A 14,750-nucleotide genomic window follows, 5' to 3' on the forward strand; every position below is an offset into this window, starting at 1 on the left:
GACTTTGTTGTAAAGGGCGAGTCGGCATCGCCGTGACGCCATGCAGCACGAGTGCATCTTGTGCCAAGATGCAAATGAGCCCATTGTCATGAATCATGGGCTTTCCGGCTCGCCTACACGAGCATCACCAGTGCCTTCATACCATCATGTCGACAAGACAGGCTCGCCAAATACCATAAGTGCACTTGCATTTCTTCTGGGCATCCGAAATCCCTCGGCGCTGTCATCATGGCGCGCATGGTCGTACTATCGCCTCTACGCGTCGTGATCACTCATCATCTGGAGCGATTCAGGGCACAGCTGGGATAGCGCCGGACCATTGTGAACCAACCGCGACGACCATTCCACAACGTGAAAGTCTACCTTCCCTTCATAGCAGCTTAAGCGTACCGCGTAGAACAGTTTAGAGATGATCGGTGACACGCGTGCTCCACGATCTCGGCAGTGCCAAATCGCCTGAGGCTCAAGTCGGCCCGCCTCCGAGATGCTATCCCCAAGTCAGCAGCACTGGCGAGGTGGCATTCCTCCACAATCTGTGCCCGATTGCCGGGAAGCGAACTTAATGGCCAAAGGCAAATATTCTCGTCTCAAGTACCAGACTTATAAACCGTAACATGGCGTCGTCGCTGAAGGGCTGCCAGAACGACGAGAGTTGGTCCCGGAACGTCACCATCGCCACGGACAGGCAGTATGCGCACCAGAATTCCCCTGGCCCTTCTGGGCGTCTTCTGCATTACGCATGGGCTAAAGCAACCCGTGCCACAAAATTCTAAGCCGCCGTGCGAGACGCCGCACTACGACGGAGTCGTCGAGGTGCAAGTCATCGTGCACGAGACGCCCGCCGGCTGTCCAGTGGTGGTGGAGACGCTCGTCGAGCGGCCTACCGTCGTTGAAGTGGTTCCTGGCTGCACTTTGACGGTCACGGACGCCCCGACATGCATCACCACGACGTTGAGGCCAACTGCCAGCATCTGCTCCACAGAGTATGCATTTAACCTTTACAACTAGGAATCTAGAACTCAATGTCGGGCTAACAGTTACAGAACCATCTCCAAGTATACCATTACTTCCGGAACTGAGCGCTACACGTCCACAATCTCTGGGGGTGATGGGGACTGTACCATCATTGTCTGTGAGCCGGAGACGGAGATTCCATGCTCGTCCAAAACCACCGCTGAAGAGACAGAGTCCCTGCCATGCATGTCTACGGACAGTTCTGCTCCCACGGACACCACTACCACCGTTGTTTCGACAAGCGATACCCGAACCACATGCACCACGAATCCAAGCACTAGATCGCAAAGTACCAAGTCGCGTGAAACGACACCAACGACGAGTTCGACAAGCAGCGCGTCCGCTACGGAAACCCAGACATCGTCCACTTCCAGGACAAGTGTCACTACAACCCAGTCAATAACCGGCACAAAGAGCACTTCAAAGAATACAACATCCACGGGCAGCACCCGCGACACAACATCAACCAGCAGTTCGCGCGTCACTTCTTCAGAGACCTCAAATGGTGCGAGTAGTGAGAGCACTAGCAGCGCTTCGACCACCAGCAGAAGCAGTCTTACCAGCACATCCAGCACAACCGCTACCAGCAGTACCACTACCAGCTCAGGCTCCGACGGCAGTTCAAGCATTACGAGCCCCAGCAGTACCACCACGTCCAGCACAACAATCATCGCCACCACGAGCACAGTAACTACCACCAGTTCAAGCACAGCAACTACCACCAGTTCAAGCACAGCAACTACCACCAGTTCAAGCAGCACGACCATCACAACCACTAGCCCAAGCAGCGTGACAACCACTTCCAGCACAAGCACGTCTACTATGATTACGAGTAGCTCAAGCAGCACGACCAGTTCATCCAGCCTCAGCAGCTCCAGCACCACAACTGAGTCTACCACGAGCAGCGCTTCATCAACCACAGAGACATCTACAACAACTTCCTCCACCACTTCAAGTGAGTCCACGCCCTCGCCTACGGATGCCTGCGACACGATTCCAGAACAGCGTGGCTCCGGTGGTGGCCTCACCGTCAAGTACTACGAGAATAGCATCGAGACGCAGGCCTACGGGATCGACGCCCGCACGGGCGGCCTAGGCCCCGACTACTACCTCGACCTTGAGCCGCTCGGAACGGGCATGACGGACACACTAAGCGTGCCATACTTCTACGGCGCCGACGGTCGCCGTGGCATATACATCCCCGCCGAGCCAGCAGGGAGTAATTACTACCCGGGTTTGACAAACACGTTTGCGGGCATCACCTTTGACGCCAACAATTTTACGCTCGTTTTCACAGGGTATTACAAGGCGCCCGCCTCGGGGCCATACACGTTCTGCGCCGACACGGACAATGTCGACAACTTCTACATCGGTTCCGTAGACGCGTTCCCCTGCGGCGAAGGCAATACCACCAAGACGGTGCCACCTGGCGCGCAACCGCTCGTCTACAATTACTACGGGCGCACATCGCGCAAGACGTGCGGGACGCGAGACCTCGTGCAGGGCTACTACTATCCGATCCGGTCCGTCTTTGGCAACTGGGGCACTCCGTCGCATCTCAAATTTACGGTGAAGCCGCCAGGGGGCGAGGAGACGTCTATGATTGGAGATTTCGGGTATCCAAGCGATTGCGACTCTTAAAAGGAGGTTGTTTCAAAATCTAGCTAAATCGCTTCGTCCAAGCCCGATGAGATTGCATCAATAGCCACTATAAAGATTGTCGGGGCTCTGGATGCTAGTTTAAGGGACTCAGATGAGATAACTAGATTATCACGGGCTCACAGAATCACTACTTGTGAGGAAGAACAGACCTGCAGTTATGATTCAGTTATGATTCAGTGAGTCCTTGGCAGCTTCTATAAAAGTACTCACAAATAGCCTGTACATCGATACACTTGACTTCCACAACTGACAACACCGCACCACTTGCTCGCAATAGACAAGCCACCCTTGAATCACTTTGTTGATACACAATTCGTACACACACTCGTAGCCCCTATCACACTCCCAAGATGATGTCCAAGGACCCTTTTGACGTCTTTCGCCACGACCCCACTGCCGACAACCTCAAGGAGTGCATCCGCCAGGGCGGCCATATAAACCAGGTTAACAACAACGGCGAGAGTGCCATAGAGTATGCGACCCTTCGTTACCACGACGCCAGAGTGAGTAACGATACTGCCGAGATGGAGAAGTGGAAAGCCCTGATTACGGTGCTCTTTGAGAATAATGCCACTGTTCACTGGCGCACAGTGGCTGAGCCCGAGGGCGATTACCAGACGTGGATGCGTCAGCTTGTTCACAATGAACTTACCATGATTCTGGGATTCCAACCCGTGTAGGGTGGTGCGTAGCCCACGACTCGTAACACGCCATGGCCAGGGAACAAGTAGTTGCAGTGTACACACGTAGCAATACAAGAGTTCCGGCGTAGGAAATAAAGCATTTCATGCATGCAAGTGAATCTGTTATGGCCGCTACGCCAATCACATTAGCTTCAATTCCACTGCCCAAAAATGTATGACTCGTGTCATTTGCTATGGTTGCCCAAATCATGATTCTAGCCATCAAAAGTTGTCTAGCCCGAATTTCTGGTACTGATTGACAAACTCGTGAAACAGCTTGATCAGGCCCAACAGATTCAACGGATCTTTATCTCCCTGTTCGTCCATAAAGCACAGCATGTTGTGGACATCAAAGGTGATGGCCAACATGTATCCGTACTCGGCCTCCAGATACACCTGTTCCGCAGTGTCCGAGTCCCCCGTCAGCTCATTCCACCTTTGAGCATACTCGCTGCAAAAGTGTCTCTTCTCCTCGTCCGTGTAAGGCCTGCAATTCGCGATCTTGTTGTCCTCGTCGAACCATTTGAACAGCTTTTGCATATAATGTCCTCCAATGTCGAACGCTCGGTAGTTGTGCATCACAAACTCAAAGTCAATGAGGACGACTCTGCTCTCGCCTTGCTTGGGAGTGTTTTTGACCAGGACGTTCATGAACTGCACATCGTGGATGCACCAGCCTGTTTTCGCTCCAATGGATTCCAGCTTGTCGACTACTTTGCTTAGCCTCGTTGCAAAGTTGTAGTCAACCAGTTCGTCGATATTGACTCCTCCCTCGTGGCCAAGCGCTTTCAAACTTTCCTTCCCTTGGTACTTTTCGAGGCCTTTGATGACTGCTTCGTAGTAATCGTTCACGCTCTTCTTTTGCAGTGAAGCCTGCAAGATGTGAAATGTTGCCAGTCCTCTGGCGATGTCTGCACGAATGTCGACATTCTCAACATCGTCTGGTTCCAGCGTTCGCGCTTCGAGAAATTCGTCGATCCTCCCCAATGTGCCATCCTGAGTTTTGAAGAAGCCGTGGACTTGGGCTCCCAGGCCGGACCGGCCGTACTCGTAGCAGAGAGTTGCTTCGTCGGCTTTGCTCGGAGCCAGATGCCGAAACACTTCAAAGTCTGACCCGCCCTCGTTGTGGAATTTGATAAAGACCTTCAACGGCTCGAGGGGGGTACTATTCGTCGGGCGCGGCCGCTCGACAGGGCAATGGGCATTGGCGAACGATGCGTGATATTTTATTGTGAGAGTCTCGGGGTCCACGGTTGGCCATTCGTTTGTCAGGAATGTGCCGATGATGTCTCTGACCATCTGCTTGGAGGGAACTTTGTCCTCGGGAAGAGTAACGGGAACAGAGGTTAATGTGGCCATATCGGATTGCGCCGTGAGCGTTGTAGAAGGTCGATGATGGAGGCAAGTCAGCAATCATGCAATGGCTGTGTTGAAAACATCGGTATGTCGTGGGGTTTCACATGATTGACGTTGGATTCAGAAGCTATTACGGCGTCTGTGCTAGTGGCAGGGTGAGTCACCTAACATTACGTGCTGTCCCCAATAAACGACAAAGCAATACCAGAGTCCCAATGACGCCGGCCTTTTGGGGACTTTGATCTACTTCTTGGCGTTATGACCCGCGGTGCATGTAGCAAGTGCTCTTAAGGTCATGTCCATGCTCGCAGTTCAATTGTGAAAGCCAGACTTCAATCTCCCGAACTCTGACAGCTCAGTCCGCCCCGTATACACTGATGCTATCAACCCCGCAGCATCGCGGCCCGCGGGAAACGAGGCGGGGTCGCAAACCAGTTGGGATTGCGCCGCCCGTGCAAGGTTCAAGACGAGGAATCAGGTCCTCCCTTGGCCTGGTTTCACGCTTCATCGACTCGGTTGAGAAATTTTCGCCGACAGAGATGAGCCCTTAACTTGCATATACATGAGTGAGATCGTGTCACCCCAGGCGCCAGCAGTTGCCACGTCAGTCCGACCGCGTCATGGTGCAGTTGAGGCTTCATGTCGAACCAAGGCGGAACAAACGTCTCTGTCGCCGCGATTTCATATTTCGCCCCGTCATCTCATGGCCTCGTATTGATTACTAGTAAAGGCGTCGCCGGGATATGGCGCCGGTTCAAAATGTCCCGGAACCGGGCCGGTACAGGGCTGGACGGGCTGATCGGACTCTTTCCGGCGGCTGTGCCGAACGGGGAGATGTCTCGTCTAACCCCACCAATGGCAAATTCCAGGCGCTTCGCTCGCGCTGAAGCACTGCGATCTGCCTTGTGGCTGAATCTTACTCCGAAAACCCAGAAGCTCAATATCCCGCGGCTGAAAATGCCTGGGCGTCTCAGAGCATGCCTTGAAAAGCGCCACACTGGGCCACTAGGCCCCGCCACTCCGGCAGGCAGGCGACTCCTCACGGCAGAGCGACGAGGCGAGCAGGGGAGCAGGTAGTTTATTACCGGGCACTCGGATCTCGGACGATGTCGAGCCGGGCTCGCCACATCACCTCACGCCTTTCTCAACACCGCGACATCGCTTCGTGATCGCTCATTTCTTCATGGCACTGCTGCGCAGCGCACAATATGGTCGGGGTCCCTGGTAGATCCAAGGGCTGCAGCACCTGTCGGCGGAGGAAGAAAGGGGTACGTACGAGTGCGCACACTCTCTGTCCTTCGATATCCGAGTGAAGCAGCCCACGCCGTGAACGTGACGCGCTAAACAATCACAGTGCGATCGACGGCTGCCGAGTTGCTCCCAGTGTCTTAGACTCGGACTGGCCTGCGGAGGCTACTCACGCGACTTGGTCTGGGTGACCAACGTGCCAGAGCGCGGCGTGAACCCTCATCCTGAATCCCAGTCCAGTAGTCCGACCGCACCCGAGGTCGATAGAGACGATGAGCCGTGGGTCGTCAGGTATTCCCGGCCAAACACACAGCAGGCCGATGCGGCAGTGCCGGTTTTCCTAGGACGACATGAAGCCTCAATAGGGTGGTAAGTGACCTGACCTGATGTTCTCGTTGGGCGCCTGCTGCCACGGTAGAATCTTGCGATGCGCCGAGCTCTGACCAAAGTTATAGGGGACTATCGAGCTGCCTCAACTGTAGGCAGAGGAGAATCAGCTGCGATGAATCTCGGCCTGAGTGCTCGCCATGCTCCCAGTCCGGACTGCTTTGCATGCGGCCCTCATCCGCCTCACCGGCAGCCGTGACGGCTCCCATCAGGCCCGCCTTGTCAGCGCAAAGTCTGGAGGACCGGCACTTTTACCACCGCTTCCTCACTGCAGCTATTCCCACACTTCCTCTTCGCAGCGGCCACCTGTGGGCGCAAGCTGCCACCATGTCTCACAGCGTACGCCCTATCCGCCTTCCGACTGCCCCTGACCGCACTCGAACTCCTACTTACAAGCACTCGATAGTACAACTGCCTCGAACATGCGATCCTAGCCCTGGGCGCCTCGCACGTCTCACACAGCGGAGACGCACACGCGGGCACTCGGGCGCTTCACCACCGCGTCGTTGCAATAAAACTGTTCAACGAGCAAATCGGGTACGCGCCGACCACGACGGCGGATGCGGACGCGTTGTTTGCTGCGATCGGCTGTCTCCTTTCGCAAACTACTCTTTTGCCGGACGGAATTGTCGAGTACATGACTCTGACGAGGGTCGCCGGCTTCGTGGTCAACATGGTCACGCCCAGATTCCCTACCTCGATATTCCACATATTCACCCCTGAACGACATGTCGATTTGTTGCTCGGGATGGTGGCAGAGAGGCCGAAAGACTTGGCACTCATTGACTCGTTCACCGCCTCACTGCTGCTTGTAGAGGAAATATGTCATCAGGAAACGGAGCGTCGCTTCTTTTCCCAACTACGGCGGAGCATAGACGCCTTGCGCATCTCTGCCCAAAAAGGTAAGATGGTTCCCATCCCTATTCTTGGTCACATCTGCTGAGCACACCTCCAGCCTGCGAAGCGTTCATCGCTGCGCTTCTAACGCCTACTACATTCAATAACGAAGAATTCGTCGAGTTCCTGAAGCCCGGGAACCACGCCGGGCTACTCCTCACCATACACATGCTGCTGCTCGAGTACATACTGGGCCAAGCCTGCATGGGCCCATCAAATGATCCCAAGGCCGAATATCGAAAGAATACCGTCATTAGGTGGACGACGGGCCTGGCTGGCTCCTTGCCGCCACAGTACCAGGTGTACATCCGGTGGCCGCTTCAGTATTGTGCGGTGATGGCCCGCCAGGACGCGAGGTCTCTGCTCAACCCATGAAGTGGCGGTGCTTCACGCAGATTCGAGAGACAAAGGACGGGTGAAGCCTCGCGGCAGAAACCAGGTGACAACGTTGGCAGAAGTCGATGAACACAGTCCCTGTGGTCCCATGCAGACCTCAACGTTTGGCGTCCATGCTTCGTTGTCGCGACATGTCCGCAGTCCGAGTACTATAGCACATGTAGATTTGATCACGCGAAGCCTGTGGCGGCCTACAGACTGGAGCCCCCTTGCGCCATCACGCGAGCAGAGAGCGAACTGAGATATGGTTTTAACTAAACATTACACCGAGAGTGCCACCTTTATGCGTCGGTGTCCGGCGAATCATCCTGCGCCTCACCCTCGGGGACACCATCCAAAAATAGATCTGCACATTCCGTCTTCTTTGGCAGCAACCTCCCCGGTCTTTGGTACCACCGCTGCGTCGAGGCCGAAAGGAAGAGATTGGTGGACGGGTCCCAGAGCTCCCCGTCGTCCAAGATGGCGACGGTGCAGTCGGCCGTCCAGCCACTGATCCTGGGCCGGAGCGGAGTCTCCACCATGCGGACCTCAAACATGGGCCTCCCGTCGGCTTCCAGGATCGGCGACTCGATGGTGCAAGTGTCGTTGCGGACGTGGTCGTAGTCGCACCACGAATCGGCAAAGTCACGAAACTCCTGGCACCAGACGTGACGTTTTCTGCAAGCTCGCTTGGCCCCGCCACAGTTGATGATGGGCGTCTTGTGGCAGCGGTTCGTGATGGTCATGTGCCACGCCAGCGTCTGGATCTGGCAGTGGTGGAACGGGGGGCACACATACGTGCGCGAGTACTCGGTCGTGTCGGTGTTGGCTCTGACCGTCGACCGGGATCTCTCGTGGGTGACGACGCCGCCCACCTTCCCGAGGGGGTTGACGGTGCCCGAGGCAGAAATGCTCCATCCATCGGTGGCGGACCGAAGATGCGAGGTGGACTGGCTGATGCGCATCTCCACAGGATTCGTGCTCGCCGTGTCCCGTCCCTCCACGTTGACTGTGTACCAGGCCGATATCTTTGCGTCGTAGGGGACGATTTCGTCGCGCACGTAGTAGTAGGCCCTTGCGCATTGCCACAGCCGGAGGAAGCACGGCCACCCCGATCTCTCGTAGCTATCGCGGTAGGGCGGCTTGGACCAGTCTATCGTGAAGCCCTTTTCGATGGCATTTTTGATGGCCTTCAAGTGCAAGGGGAGGTCACCGTCGCGTTCCGACAGCCCGGCGAACTGGCCGCCTCGACGTTGCAAGGCGACGTCGTTGCCGATGGCCTGGCCGGCAAAGGAGCAAAGCAATACCAAGGAGATCCAGATGCTCATCTTGCCAACGGCGCGAGACTCTCGCCAGATGTTTGGGCGACAGAAACGCGTCAACGAGGTCTGTGTTGAACTGCGCAGCTCCGCGCGGAATCTTTCCCCAAGCAGTTATAGGCACTGCCGGAACATCCGCTTCCTTCTTCCAGAAGGCGTGTTCAGTCACTCCCTTCCTCGACGCCAAGTGTGACAAGCCGTGAGATGAAGAGGGCGTTCATGTGCATGGACGGCCTCGCGCGACATCGTACGAGATCATGAGCTCGTGACACAGACGAGCGGCGCACCGGCATCACCGCTCCAAGATCAGGCCGGCCAAGCCTGGGTACGCCGCGTGTGTGGACGCCGTCACAACTTTTGAGCTTGGGCTCTCGTGGGAAACGAAGGCCAGATGTTTGTCATCCCCTAGCCACATATGTGCATCAAGTGGGTACGGGTACCATGAGGAGGGGCACATACTACAGCAATACGGACAGCATGTACTTGCCATACCCATCAAAGGCTCAGCAGTTATATCTATCGGGTGACTCAATTCATGTTGTCGTATGGAGCACAGGCCGTGCTGGTCCCCGCTGCCGTGGAAGCGCCTGGCATGCTACCAACCTGGCACATGCCGGAGATGAGCAGGCCAACTTCTGATGGGCTATTCATACCATGTTCCTGAGCAGCATGTGGGTTCATTATGCGCTATGTGGCCGACGCTTTCTCCTTCCCATCTCTAGGCGCCTTGGCCATGACACGTGTACAATTTCAGAGACTCTGCTTGTACCAGTTCACGTCGAGTCTCTTCAATGTTAGCGATCGGGCGTGACCAGCTATCAGCTGATGCATTTCCAAGTACAAGGCTGGAAATGGGGGGACAATGAATGATTCAAAGTCGCGTCATGCTCCACGGCCTCATCCCGAACGTCTGCGGCGGCAGGCGGCTCCGGGAGACACGCCCTGTGCGCTGGTCAAGCCTCCCCCCTCGTCAAAAGATGCCCCCGTTAGGGGCCATGGCGTGTTGTACATGTCATGGCACAAGGCGACAGCGCGCCGCCATGCGTTCCAACTGTGGGTATATATATGCGAACAGAGGCCCAGGTGCCTCTTGTCTGAAAACATTTCTGATAATCAACTCGACATGATCGCAGAAGTCATGGCCAAGAAGACTTTCTTTCTGGCGGCCTTGGGGGCCGCCTTAGTCGCCGCAAAGGGTACCTGCGTAGACAGGACCAGCTACTGCTTTGAGACGCTCGTCTCGCAACAAGGTTAGCCACAAGCCCTAGTCTTCTTCGCCGCCAGGCGTGCACCCAGGACCGCCCGAGCACAACACGAGCCGGAGCTGACAACGCGGCGGCCGTTGCCAGGGTACGACGCAGACGAGATCCCAAGCGTGAGCGAGATGGGGCGCGACATCTCGAAAAAGACTCTGTACGGGTGCGTGGGAGACCAACCGCTGGTGAAGGAGCCGTGCCGGCATCGCTGCAACCCGGGCGATGCTCACGAAGGGCCACGTTGCGAGGACGACTAGGGTGCCCGGAATTCGGGTGTGAGCTATGGATTGGCGGCGGGATACGTGCGGCTGTTGAGGCCAGAAAGCCATCAACGATGGGTCAAGGCACTTCGGCCCCTATGCAAGCATGCTTCAACACACATCCACCATGCTATAGGACACCGAGTGTGTTATTGCCGCAGCGGTCTCGTGCGCTTCTCATACTGCTTTACTAGAACGGCGGATCAATTCTGTTATCAATGCCATATTGAAGGGCAACAAGTGCGTTATTGCCACCGCGGTGTCGTGTGCGGCCAAGACTACTTAACGGTGAAACAATGCTATTATCAGAGTCATGGATGCAACGGACCTGTTATTACCGTGGTGGTACTGCGCGGCCAAGCCTCCTGCTTTAATTTGTCAAGCCAAAGTGGATCGATGCCATGAATCCCATGATCGTGTTCATAGCCACATGCATGGGACAACGAGGCTGTTTTGGCAGTAGCGGTGTAGAGTCCGGCGAAACCTAGTGTCGAATACCAGGCGGCGTACAACATTCTGTCTTGTATATAACGTTGGAGTCATGACTACTGGTCCATCGCCCCAATGTCCAGGCCAGGCACCGACACGCGCTATTCAACGGAACATTTTGAACTTCCATTTTCAGTAAGAGCATTTAACAGGCCGCAACAATGAGGACGTTTGGCAAGATTGTCCCCATGGCCTTCTGGTTAGGTCTCGTCGCCGTTCTCCTTCTCGCCACGCCCTCGAGCGCCGCGCCTGTGCACCTTGTCGGCCTGCGCTCCCCAACTCCCGGCAACAGCATGTCCGCCACCAGTGGCGGCGCCGGCGGCAGGAGCGGCAGCAGTCAGGGCTCACGGTTGGGGAGCTCCTCGCCAAGGCCCGGCCGGCTCTACAATCCCTCACTGTCCCCAAACGGCAACCCCCGGAGCGGCTGGCCGAGTCCGCGACCGCTGCCGGGTGGCGGTGGCCAACGCCCCGGCGGTAACGGCGCGCAGTGGGACCGGGTGCGCGAGCTGGATGCCTTTGGCTTCCCTAAGCGGGTGGAGGGCGTTTCCCGCAAGGTGCCGGGCGTGAGCGGCGACAGTGGCAGTGGATGGGCACACAAGACAGCGTCAGCAACGGGCAAGGACAAGGGCAAAATGTCAGACAAGGAAAGGGCGGAGCAGGAGAGGATACAGAGGGAGATGGAGAGGAGGGAGAGGGCCATGATGGAGGGCTTGTTCAATACCATGAGCAGAGTGGAGGAGAGCCTTGCCCGGACTGCCGCCCGGGGGGGCATCCCGGAACGTCGTTTGCCGGGCCTCAGGAGGGAAGCCCGGGAGCTGCCTGATGACCAGGCGAGTCGAGTCGCTGAGTGAGGTGGCTGGACGAATGGTACTGGCAGCAGAGCATCAGAAGGCAGAGGCCCTTTTCGTGCCTGTTTTTGGACTTGGACTGGGGGTTTGGACTTGAGCAGAGGATAAGACGTCCCGGACTAGACCGGACAGCACGAAGACTGGTCAGCGCATTGATCATTGCATAGTCAACAGACAAGAATAACATTGCAGCTGCCGGTGTCTCGATTCAATGCAACGCGGAAGATGGCTTCAGTCTCAGTTTCGCCACCCACGGCCGGCCATGCCAGTCGCAAGTTGAGTCCAGAGCGCAGGTGCCTTCTACGACAACATCGAGGTGCAGTTAAAATACCCAACGCCGCAGGTGACCTGGGACACAGGCGTCGGTAGAGCTGCCGAGCCACTTACATGTGCAGTCATCATTAATGGAGCCTAGAGGTTTTGGCTCTTCCCTCCGGGGGCCCTCCGGGGGGGCCTGCGGCGGGCTGCGCCTGCGGCGAGCCTCCTCTTCGTAGACAACTTTGGTTGACAAGCAGGCCCGTCGATGGTGGCGGTGTTCTTTGCACCCACATGCCCAAGCAAACAACGACTCCAACCGTCTGCCCGGCGCCAGATGGTCGATGCGACGGGAGCCCGCGTCGCCTCGATCGTGCCGACTCCCGGGCGCCACGCAGGACCCTTTTCCTCCTCCACGCGCGTTCACCACCTCGTCGCCACGTTCAGTCCTAACCTCGCGGGCCAGTCGTGCGGAGACCGTGCATGGTCGTGAACCGGCCAGGCAGCGAACGGCTGCAGCTTCCGGTTCGGGGTGCTTGGTACTCTTGATCGTCGACACAGACCACTGCAGAGGGTAGACATGGGTGGAGGGTGGCATGGACGCCACGGGGGGCTAGTCGCTGGGATGCAGCTTTGGTGCAGGCAGCAGCTGCGGCTACTTGCGACGTCGTGAACTTGTGAAGCTGAGCCAGTTGCACACCCTACCCGAAAGCCGCGAGTACTTCAATTCTGCACACATACATATAGCGGGGCCAAAGGGGGGAAGTCTACACAACCTGATTTGCATTCTGAGAACATGGCCATTGAGTTCGTGGTATTATTGCACGCCGCCCGCCCGCCCGCCCGCCTCCCTCTTAAACACTGAGCTGACGACTGACGTCACTTCGACGCGCCGTTCACATTGCCGCCACTGTTCTGCCCCTACTTCAAACAAAGTACTGCACACCAGAGGCACTCTCTCTCCATTCATATCAGGTCTTCGACATAGCACACCATGACTACACCCACCACCTCCCCCATCGGCACCCTCTCCGCCATCACCCTCGTCAGCGAAGACCCCGCCGCCTCCCTCGCCTTCTACCAGCGCGTCCTCGGCGCGACGCTCCTCTTCCAGGACGCCGACTCGGCGGCGGTGCGCGTCCCCGGCGTGGCGCCGCTGCTCAACCTGCTGCGCCCGTCGGCGGCCGAGGAGCTGCTGGTGCCGTCGGCCGTGGGCACCGCCGGCAGCGGACGCCGCGCGCAGATGACGCTCGCGACGACGGACCTCGAGGCCAGCATGGCGGCGCTGCGGGCGCGCGGGCTGGCGGCGTTCCTGACGGGGCCGGAGACGAAGCCCTGGGGAGTGCGGACCGTGACGTTTGAGGACCCGGCGGGGCATAGCTGGGAGGTGGCGCAGGAGGTGGTGAAGACGACGGATAGCCACCAGCCCGAGGATGCGGAGTGACGATGCCAGCCGATGCTTGGCGGGGGACGAGGGGGGCCGGGGGTTGAGTTGTCAGTCGTCAAGTTCAACGCGGCCGACTGTCAGGACAGCACGGCGAGGGAAGACGTGTAGGCGCGCAAGTAAATCAGATTGGTATTGGTTTGACGTGGATATCCCAGAAAAGACGAGTAGTAAATAGTGATGGAAGAAGAGGAAGGAGACCGTGATAAGCAGAGAGAAGCAAAACGCAAGGAGGGTATCTCGCCCCGACCCAGTACCCAGTACCCAAACCGCAGCCCGACCCCTGACCCCAGCACCCGTGTTGGTATCCGCATTCATACGTCGTCAACTTTGCGCTCCGTGCGCTCTCGTAGCCGTCGCTGTCGTCGTCGTCGTCATCGTCCTCCGCATTAAGACGGGGCCCCCTCTCGAAACACCAAACGCGCCCTCACCACCACGCTCAAACACCCGCAGCGGGGGGGTTCCCCGGCTTGCGCGTGGTGTCCGCGCGCGCCCCGCCCTTGAGGAAGCCCAGGCCCTCAAACACCGTCAGCGCCGTGACAATGACCCAGATGAAGAAGCCGAACGCGACGGCCGCCTGGGCGGACTGGATGCCGCGGCAGGCGGAGCCGTGGTCGCAGTCGGGGACGCCGATGCGGGCGGCGAGGGCGATGCTGCCGGCGAACCAGAAGATGGTGGTGACGCCGAGCAGGACGAGGGCGACGAGCGAGTGGTAGGCGCGCTCGGCGAAGCGCGGGATCACGGCCAGGTAGACGAGCACGAGGAGGGTCCAGATGGAGTTGAAGAGCATGAAGTTGACGCTCGAGGAGCCGAACCACCAGCCGTACCAGGAGCCGCTGGTGATGCTGACGACTAGACGCAGAACACTGTTAGTATACTCGTCCCCCCGGGTGTTATAGTTCTTCGGGTGTGGGGGATTTGGTGTGGCGCGTACCGTAGGCGGTCAGGCCGAGCTCGATGATGAGAAACACGGCCAGCACGGCGTGCAGGATGGTGATGATGCCGCCGGGGAGACCCATGGCGACGGTGTATCTGTGGTTGGGCGCGGGGAGAGGCAGAGGAAGCAGCTGTCGCGAAGCTAGTCGTGTAGTCGCGTGCGATGAAGGCGGACGAAGCTGCGTCGCAAGACGATGAGGCAAGACGATGGGGGGATGCGATCGGCGAACCGTGACTGTTGGTGGTGGTGTGGCAGAGGGCACGCTGGTGCGACGGTGTGGGAGGGCGTCGAGGTTTTTAAGCAAGCAGGGAAAGAATCGC

General features: G+C 57.6%; 8 protein-coding genes across 8 annotated transcripts; 5 read left to right on the forward strand and 3 right to left on the reverse strand.

The window, feature by feature from the left end:
• Positions 1-690: 690 nt before the first annotated feature.
• On the forward strand, positions 691-1,793 carry PLICBS_008831 (acid phosphatase det1; the record flags this gene model as incomplete). The annotated part of the gene is made up of 3 exons (XM_065601470.1): positions 691-983; positions 1,044-1,128; positions 1,542-1,793. The coding sequence occupies 3 exons, from the start codon at positions 691-693 to the stop codon at positions 1,791-1,793; spliced, it is 630 nt and encodes a 209-aa protein (XP_065457542.1).
• Positions 1,794-1,836: 43 nt separating this feature from the next.
• Positions 1,837-2,655, forward strand: PLICBS_008832 (uncharacterized protein; the record flags this gene model as incomplete). The annotated part of the gene is made up of 1 exon (XM_065601471.1): positions 1,837-2,655. The coding sequence occupies one exon, from the start codon at positions 1,837-1,839 to the stop codon at positions 2,653-2,655; it is 819 nt and encodes a 272-aa protein (XP_065457543.1).
• A 189-nt stretch (positions 2,656-2,844) lies between these two features.
• On the forward strand, positions 2,845-3,356 carry PLICBS_008833 (uncharacterized protein; the record flags this gene model as incomplete). Its single annotated transcript, XM_018324692.2, has 2 exons — positions 2,845-2,852; positions 3,008-3,356. 2 exons carry the CDS (start codon positions 2,845-2,847, stop codon positions 3,354-3,356), a joined length of 357 nt encoding a protein of 118 aa, XP_018176086.2.
• Positions 3,357-3,581: 225 nt separating this feature from the next.
• Positions 3,582-4,718, reverse strand: PLICBS_008834 (uncharacterized protein; the record flags this gene model as incomplete). The annotated part of the gene is made up of 1 exon (XM_018324691.2): positions 3,582-4,718. One exon carries the CDS (start codon positions 4,716-4,718, stop codon positions 3,582-3,584), a length of 1,137 nt encoding a protein of 378 aa, XP_018176085.2.
• Positions 4,719-7,924: 3,206 nt separating this feature from the next.
• On the reverse strand, positions 7,925-8,950 carry PLICBS_008835 (uncharacterized protein; the record flags this gene model as incomplete). The annotated part of the gene is made up of 1 exon (XM_018324688.2): positions 7,925-8,950. The coding sequence occupies one exon, from the start codon at positions 8,948-8,950 to the stop codon at positions 7,925-7,927; it is 1,026 nt and encodes a 341-aa protein (XP_018176082.1).
• Positions 8,951-11,107: 2,157 nt separating this feature from the next.
• PLICBS_008836 (uncharacterized protein) lies at positions 11,108-11,797 on the forward strand (the record flags this gene model as incomplete). The annotated part of the gene is made up of 1 exon (XM_018324687.2): positions 11,108-11,797. One exon carries the CDS (start codon positions 11,108-11,110, stop codon positions 11,795-11,797), a length of 690 nt encoding a protein of 229 aa, XP_018176081.2.
• Positions 11,798-13,043: 1,246 nt separating this feature from the next.
• Positions 13,044-13,493, forward strand: PLICBS_008837 (uncharacterized protein; the record flags this gene model as incomplete). Its single annotated transcript, XM_018324686.2, has 1 exon — positions 13,044-13,493. The coding sequence occupies one exon, from the start codon at positions 13,044-13,046 to the stop codon at positions 13,491-13,493; it is 450 nt and encodes a 149-aa protein (XP_018176080.2).
• A 439-nt stretch (positions 13,494-13,932) lies between these two features.
• PLICBS_008838 (uncharacterized protein) lies at positions 13,933-14,512 on the reverse strand (the record flags this gene model as incomplete). Its single annotated transcript, XM_065601472.1, has 2 exons — positions 13,933-14,345; positions 14,428-14,512. The coding sequence occupies 2 exons, from the start codon at positions 14,510-14,512 to the stop codon at positions 13,933-13,935; spliced, it is 498 nt and encodes a 165-aa protein (XP_065457544.1).
• Positions 14,513-14,750: the final 238 nt, after the last annotated feature.

This window comes from Purpureocillium lilacinum, assembly GCF_023168085.1.
Source record: "Purpureocillium lilacinum CBS 284.36 DNA, scaffold_6, whole genome shotgun sequence".
Classification (NCBI taxonomy): domain Eukaryota; kingdom Fungi; phylum Ascomycota; class Sordariomycetes; order Hypocreales; family Ophiocordycipitaceae; genus Purpureocillium; species Purpureocillium lilacinum.